General features: G+C 43.1%; 1 protein-coding gene across 1 annotated transcript; it reads right to left on the bottom strand.

The window, feature by feature from the left end:
* Window positions 1-245: 245 nt before the first annotated feature.
* LOC124857438 (inositol hexakisphosphate kinase 2-like) lies at window positions 246-5,760 on the bottom strand. The gene is made up of 5 exons (XM_047348698.1): window positions 4,895-5,760; window positions 3,230-3,464; window positions 2,903-3,087; window positions 2,432-2,607; window positions 246-1,646 (listed from the first exon to the last, which is right to left on the bottom strand). The coding sequence occupies exons 1-5, from the start codon at window positions 5,163-5,165 to the stop codon at window positions 999-1,001; spliced, it is 1,515 nt and encodes a 504-aa protein (XP_047204654.1). The 5' UTR covers window positions 5,166-5,760; the 3' UTR covers window positions 246-998.
* Window positions 5,761-8,199: the final 2,439 nt, after the last annotated feature.

Raw genomic sequence — 8,199 nt, 5'->3', positions numbered from 1 at the left:
ACTGATCATTAGTATCTAGGAACCTTTTTCAATATAAGCAGGTACCGGAGGCATGTCCCTTATTTCTGATGTTCTGAGGTATCTGTAGAGGCACGAATGAGAATTTCATAATAGGCTCACTCTGCTGTGTATTCACCCTGCAAAAGAGGATTTGCTTAAAATTTGCTTGTTGTGGCTTTTAAATTTGGTGTGAGCAGGAAATCATTTGTTTCCTTACCTACTTTACAAACAACAGTAGACACTGCTGCTACCAATGAGGTTTTAATTTCCCTCCAACAAATCGCGGACAACACGGGAAAAAATACAAGGTAGATGTATCCAAACGTGTCAAATAACAATATTAATCAATATCATTATTGTAACATTAATAAAATGGAATGTACTACTCTCCGTTCACAGTCTTTTTTGACATGTTTAGTTTATTTTATGAAACACATGAAATAAATAAATATGTCTCTATCATCTCTTAGATTTATTTAGCTTTAGGAGACAAACGAGGATGGGAGGATGAACATGTAGAAGAAGAACAAAAGCCTGAGGTCGCCACTTCTCTCCTCCCAGTTTCTGTCCACATATGAACCCCCCTGCTTCTCCCCGTTTCAGTCCGAACACACACTCCCTTCTCAGAGCATGTCTGTGTGTGCAAAATGACACTTTCTTTGGAAATCTGACACTAGAACACCTGCTGTCTTAGATGGTTGAATGGCTTTTATTTACGGCCGGCCCGCCTTTCTTCTTCTTCTTGGTCACCGGGGTTAAAACAGGACGATGGATCTCTGTGTTATTCACACAGACGCCTCTTCTTTGTTACTTGCAGTCTGTTTCACTTCCTGCGGCTGACAGTCAAAACAGTATCATCAAAAAGCACCAATGGTGAAAACAGGAAGAGGTAAAGAAACAACTACAGCGCTAAAGTAGTCCTCTCCTCAGTTCCTCCACAGGCCTGAGGGTCTGAGTCTGTGCCTTTGAGTTTGAGTGCATGTGCTTTATTTCAGCGGTCAGTCTGTGCAGTGGTTCTCCAGCTCCGAGATGATGGTGATCAGGTTCTGGAGACCAAAAATGTAGCCGCTGTCCTTGCCCTCGTGGACCACGCTGTCCTCGCGGTAATATCTGCAGGTGGTGTGAGCAAAGTCAATCATTCTCACATCCACCACAGGGCATCGGAGATCTGAGCGGGACTGGCTAATACTGGAGCTCCCGCTGCTGCTGCTGCTGGAGCAACAGCTGCTGCTATCACTAGATGGTGCCTGGCTGTGAGGAAAGCCGAACGCACCTGCCACTTCACCCTCCTCTCCCTCTTCGTCCTCGTCCTCATCCATTTTAGGTTCAGCTTCCACCTCCTCGTCCTCATCCTCCTCCTCTTCTTCAGAGAGCTCGTCTTCTGTGCGTCGCCGTTTGTGTTTTCTGTGCTGCTCTCCGTCGTAGATGATAAGCAGGGAGCTGGAATAGAAGCGGTACGACTCACAGGACTCCAGGGCTGCCTGCATCTCTTTGAGCCGACTCAGCACCGGGGAGAGCAGCTCCAGCCTCAGACGGCGTCCGCTGTGGAAGAACTGGAACAAGGCCTCTTTGAATCCTGCCAGGGTCAGTTTGCGGCCATGATACTTGTTCATGAAGATCAGCTGGCCAGAATCAGAATGGTACACCTGCAGTAATCCAAACATTAAAAAATAAGAAAATGCTTCAAATAATCAATACTCTTTTGAACAACGCCTTACAAAAACATATACTCCATGAACTTGTTCATATTTTGTCACCACAAACCTCTGTGACCTTCAGTGTGTTTTATTGGAATTTTATGTGATAGACCCTACCAAAGCAGTACATGATTGTGAAGAGAAAGAAAAAGGATACTTTCCAATTTTGTTTTTTACAAATAGAACCCATTGGGCTGCATGGTGGTGCAGTTATTAGCACTGTTGCCTTGCAGCAAGATGGTCCTTTGTTTGAATCGCAACCTGGGCTCTTTATGTAAGGAGTTTGCATGTTCTCCCTGTGGATGCATGGATTTTCTCTGGGTACTCTGGCTTCCTTCCACAGTCCAAAAACATGACTATTTGGCTTACTGATCTCTCTAAATTGCCCTTAGGTGAGTGTGTGTGTGTGTGTGTGTGCACATGGTTGTCTGTCCGTTGTGTCTCTGTGCTGCCCTGTGATAAACTGGTGACCTATCCAAGGTGTACCCCCATCTCTCGCCCAAAGACTGCTGGAGTGCACATCGACCTGAACACATCATCCAGAGGATGAAACATAGTGGTGGCAGCATCATGCTGTGTGGATGCTTCTACAACAACCCTAAATACACAGCAAGGGCTGCAACGGAATGGTTTAGATCACAGCTTATTCATATGTTAGAATGGACCAGTCAAAGTCCAGACCTGAATCCAAATGAAAATCTGTTTTTTTGTTGACGCAGTCAGATTATTCATACCTGCATGCCACAGAGTCGGACTCCTATGGAGGCTGACGTGCTTTGTTGGCACTTGCGGATCTGCATGGCCTTCTTCTCCTCAGAAGCGTCGTCTCCATGCTGCCGCGTGCCCATCTTTAGGTCCAACACGCATGGTACCGTGTGCCGCCAGGTCAGATTCTCTAGCAGGATGAATTCTGAGACACTGAGTTAAGGTGGACAAAGCTGAAAGCCCGATAATGAAAAGACTAGAGGAGTTTGGTCCTTCACATTATTAAAACTAGAACATCAGGTCACAGTATTATCGAGCAACTGATGGGAGTGATTGTGTAACATATACTCTCTCCTAAGAAACTGATAGTGGCGTATTGAATAACAGGGTTCAGATACAAGCTGAGGCTACAGGTGAACGTATACATTTCACTTCTGTATGAATATTCAGATCTGTACGCACTTCCTTAGAGAAAAAGGGCTTGTTCCCTTGAAGGATACTGTATTGGTTGCGGTGCTTAGCGTTCTCCTTCATGCGTTGCAGCTGCTGCTGGTGACACTTGAGGCTCCAAGGGTTGTGTTTGATTTGTGGGGCGGCATTACTGTGACTGTGCTCCAGTCTGTAGTGGAGCACTTCAGCCTGCTGCGGCCGCTCCACCTCCGTGTAATCCTGCAGCGCGTGCCCACTGAATGAAAAAGAGATCACAGAGTTTCAAATCAATGGAGAACCACACATCATTTGAAACATCTCCGTTTAAATGTTAATACATGTGCAGTGACATAATAGTGTATGAGCTGAATACACCACGTTGTCTATTTCTGCCTCACCTCTTGTCCTTGTCTTTTCGAAAGTGTCGGCCTCGGCCATCTTTGCTGTAAATTTCGCTTTCCAAAAGCAGTGAGGATGTGATCATTTGGCCCCAGTGGAACATCTTACTCTTGGGATCACAGTCTGCAGAGGGGTCTTTGTTTTCTACATCTGCAGGCGGGTCACTGTGCAGGGGGTAGGCGATTAGGCAAAGATTCCCTTGTTCATCCTCCTCAAAGCTGACTGACACAACACCTGGCATGGGGAAAAAGAAAAAAGAAAAGGATATAAACATATATTCTAGATCAGTTTCAACAAGTGCTACATTAAAATACAAATAAAAATGAAGGAAATATATTTTAAGGACCACTATCTTGTGTGGAAAATAGAGAAGTCGTTGGGTTGACTGAGCAGTTGGAAACTTAAAAATCAGATATTTTACCAATCAGTGAACACGTCTAAGTGAGCTTCAGATGGCACTTACAGCAACACTTCTCAGTGTGGACACTGTTACTGAGTGAAACAGTTAGGAGGACTCAAAGTTGTCTGTTTTCATCATCAGTTAGTTTTCATCAATAATTTCGAATTGAACTCAGAGGACGTACAGAGATTTAAAGAACAATCTAAAAAGGACACCTGTCTGCAGTTCATCAAGAAAAAAAACAAGCTGTAAGAGCCTGGAAAGTAGATTCAGTCCACATGAGAGCAAGGTTCCACAAGGTTCTCAAAGGTTTCACCTCTCCAGAACATTAACTTCTAATTTTCAGTATACTTACGCAATTTACCAACTTTGTTTAAATCATAAATAGCTACAACCTTTCATCATCAACAGGGTGGCTCACGTAAAGCTGGAGAAGAGGTCATATACTGTGTAAATGATCCTAAAAACAAACATAAGGGAGAGGAACTGTAGGATCTTAAAGTGAATTTCTGACATTTTGCTGCTGCACAGGTTTGTTTGGTTTAAGTATTTAAAGGGACTGTCATGCATTTAGGATGTTCAGGAAGTGACTGCCGTGCAATATTTCCTAATTCTCTGCTGAGCGACGCAGAGAATAATATTTAATGGGAATGTGCTGCAGAAAATGGGACAGAGATTATTAGACACAGTGGCGCTGAGGTTCTTCAGACTGTTTTGTGCTTATTTGTAATAGAAAAGATTTAATGATGTCAGTGCCCAAACGTGTGTGGGAGATGCAGAGATCAGATCTAATCAGAGGGTGAGAAGTTTATGCCTCTGTTGGCATTCAACTTTTTGAACTCTGTGAACTGAGCTATTTTCAAGGTTTTCTGAGGCAATATCTCCTCCAGTGACCTTCACCAGCAGATTCGTGGATTTTTGGATCGCCCTGTGCCCAGAAAACAAACGCTGGCTGCCCACTATTCACATGACTTGCCAAATTTATAATAAACAGTAATAAACAACAGGCTGGTATTAATAGTAGCTGTCCTTAAATTAGGTATGGCTCCCTCTTGTGGGGAAATTTAGCTAATTTTTATCAGCCTTTTAAAAACAGTCGCAGGAAGTGTTTCACAAAAATCTATTCAGCCATCTCTCACTCAGGACCTGCACAAGCACATAAGTTGTTTGTAATAAAACAAATCCAGATAAACTTTGACAAAAGTATGCAGATTCACAAAATAAACAGATGTAAACACAACAGACGTGAGAAAACGTTCACTACCTCTGTACTGTGGGGTGAACTTCCTCATTGCAGCAGGAAGACTCCTGTAGAACTGATGCTCCCGGGGAATGAGGGGCTTGCAGATGGTCTGCTCCCCAAAGCGCAGGACGCAGGAATGTCCCCCCACCTGGTGCACAAAGGGCTCAAGCATCACTCCCTTCTCCACGTAGCACGACTGATGCTGCAGCTGGTTCTGCTGCTGTTGCTTCTGTTTCTGCTTCTGCTCTGCATCCATGGCCTCCTGGGCCTGAGCCTCCACAGCCGGACTCATCCTCCTCTGGCACTGACCACACTACGGCGGGCATTAGCCTCCTCACACACGCACGATCGAATGTGGTGGGGGCCCTGTCTTTCAGGGACGCTCACAAGCTGCAGATCCACTGATGAAAAGTCCTTCTGTGTCGCATAAGGTTGCGGATTGTTGCGAAATGTTGCCACGATGTCCACAGAGGTTGATGTTGTTTTTATCTGTTTTGTACGGGCTCCTAGGGACTCTGCTGGTTGAAAACAAAGAAAAGAGGAAATCGAGAGGAAACAGGGCAAAGAGATCAGCCGATGTTTGATTCCCCTCAACGTTTTTTCCCAGATAGCCCCTGAAGCATAGAAGAAATATCAAAGCACTTTTTCGTCCCTTCAAATTGTTACGTTACGGATCTTTGCTGCTGCAGCAGATAGGACCAACAGAGACATATCCTGCTCCGCTGCAGCCTAAATGCTTTCTGACAGCTGAGAGCCCCTACACCACTGGTAAAAACAAGTCTGACGCTCAGCCCGCCCCATCACCAAGAATCCACCAATCAGGAGCTTCCAAAGCAGGTTGTTGGGTGGTAACCCTTCGAGGCAAAGAGGCAAAGTAAACAAAGACAGTGGCAGGAGGGAGGAGGGGAAGAGTCTGGGGAGGGGAAGAGAGGAAATAGGAATGAAAACTAGCAGGGAGGGCAGAGCTGAACTCAGTTGTTTCTGTGTTTATGTGACGACGGGATTTTTAAAGACTGACAGAACACGCTACGTTGGTTTCTCAGAAAGTTAGGTACCGGTGCTTAAAGAGGGAACACAAACAGAAGACCAAAACATGGAGCATGCCCAGTAAATCAAAACGACTGCTCAAGATCAAACCATGTTTTTAATACTTAGATCTTGCCCTGAAATATTTTAAAAACATAAATAAATGACACTTTTCTTGTCATTAAGAAATCTCACAAATGGTTACAGATTTGCACATCAAAACAGATGAAGCTGCAGATCATGTTTCTGTTGTCTAAGAATGAAACATTAACCTTTAAGAAGCAACTAAAATAATCAAATCATTTTAAAGTTGATCAACTCTGACCTCTGACCAGCCAGTCGGAAACTCAAAAATCTGATCTTTCTCTTTGAACTCACTATATGTTTGAATTACCAAGTTGCACTAACAACACTCTTCGGGATGGAAGTCGGTACTGTAGGGAAAACACTCAAAATGGGCTATTTTCAGTATCAGTGAGGTGTATTAAAATGATTGAGAAAGGAAAATGTATTTTCTATGGTATTTTCATCTTCAGCCAAGTCATGTCTGCTGTTTATTCAGGCTGCCACAACAGAGAGGGATACCTTGCAGTAGATGGTCATTAAAGTCTTCCACCATCTTGCACTTTTGCTGTGTTGATCGTTTCCAATGTGTCAGTTTCAGGAACGAAAAGGAGTTATTTCCACCCAGATGACTCATAGACAAATTGACAAAGGCTTGAATTGTCACCAACTTTACAGGCTAACAGGAAGGCTATATGTATTCCAGGCATGTTGCTCTGTTTCATCTTTTGAACCTTCAACCTCAACATGCTGGATTTAGAAAAGTTAGCAGCTTTTGAAATAAGTGGTCAGGTAAGGGTCTGCACTTTCTAGTGAAGGTACACAGACTGATGTTTAAGTTAGTGCTAACCTCTAATATGAAATGCTACAGGCATCTTAAAGTGTCAACTGTAAACCATTTTGTCATTGTTTTAAAAAAGAAAAACCTTCTGCTTTTCATATGAATAATTAACGACCAGTCACAGCAGTACAGTTCCCAAAGAGAAAGAGATTGGCTAAAATCAGTATTGATAGGCCACAGCTTGGTTGGACATCAGCCCTAAATCTGTTATCTGTTCATAGTGTCTACAAGAAATATATTTTTTTTATTTCTCCCATTCCTTGTTGCTATTTTAAAACTGTCCTCCAAACCTGTAGATGTTGTTGTTATCTTAGGCAGGAGATGTAGTGGGTAGTGCTGACGCATGAGGTAGCTTAGAGCTCATGCACTGACTGGAGTGGAAGCTGTAATCCTCATCCTGAACCCTCCTAGGATTTATGGACACAGATTATCCTAGCAGGCAAAATACCACCTGATTAAGCCAGTCAGTTATTGTTTTCTTTGTTCAGGTAAGGTCAAAGCACAGTAAAACAAACCAAAACTGCAAGGTGTGGTTACACCAAAACATCAAATTTGGCTAAGCCGTGGTAGCATCTGTAGCTTGAATGTCATGATATGTTTTTGGTGCAACTATTGCAGATTATGGTTGATAATTGGCTGAGTGTTGAGGCAATAGACTCAGCTGTAATCTTAAACATGAGGCATAGAATAATAGAGAATAGAATAGAAATATCCTTTATTGTCCCACAGTTGGGAAAAATATGAAAACAAACACAAATGGAATACTGCGATGGACTGGCGACCTGTCCATGTTGTACCCCGCCTCTCGCCCATAGACTGCTGGAGATAGGCACCTACTCCCCCGCGACCCACTATGGAATAAGTGGTAGAAAATGACTGACTGACTGACAAATGGAATACTCAAGATTAAATTAAATGTGCAAAGGAATAGGGTAATTCAAAAAATGTGCAAAATGTGCTTGAAAATGTAAAGATTAAAACGCAACAACAAACTATTTACAAGTAGAAAAAACGTACAAATAACAGCAATTCAATTCAGTTCAATTCAGTTTTATTTAAATAATGCCAATTGACAACACGTCGTTTCAAGGCACTTCACAAAGTCAATTCAATCAGATCACAGATTTCAAGTTGGCTACATACAGGGGTTGGACAATGAAACTGAAACACCTGGATTTAGACCACAATAATTTATTAGTATGGTGTAGGGCCTCCTTTTGCGGCCAATACAGCGTCAATTCGTCTTGGGAATAACATATACAAGTCCTGCACAGTGGTCAGAGGGATTTTAAGCCATTCTTCTTGCAGGATAGTGGCCAGGTCACTACGTGATACTGGTGGAGGAAAACGTTTCCTGACTCGCTCCTCCAAAACACCCCAAAGTGGCTCAATAATA

This window comes from Girardinichthys multiradiatus, chromosome 20, assembly GCF_021462225.1.
Source record: "Girardinichthys multiradiatus isolate DD_20200921_A chromosome 20, DD_fGirMul_XY1, whole genome shotgun sequence".
NCBI lineage: Eukaryota > Metazoa > Chordata > Actinopteri > Cyprinodontiformes > Goodeidae > Girardinichthys > Girardinichthys multiradiatus.
Note: the sequence above shows the minus strand (reverse complement) of the source record. Positions and strands in the feature narration are given on the sequence as shown.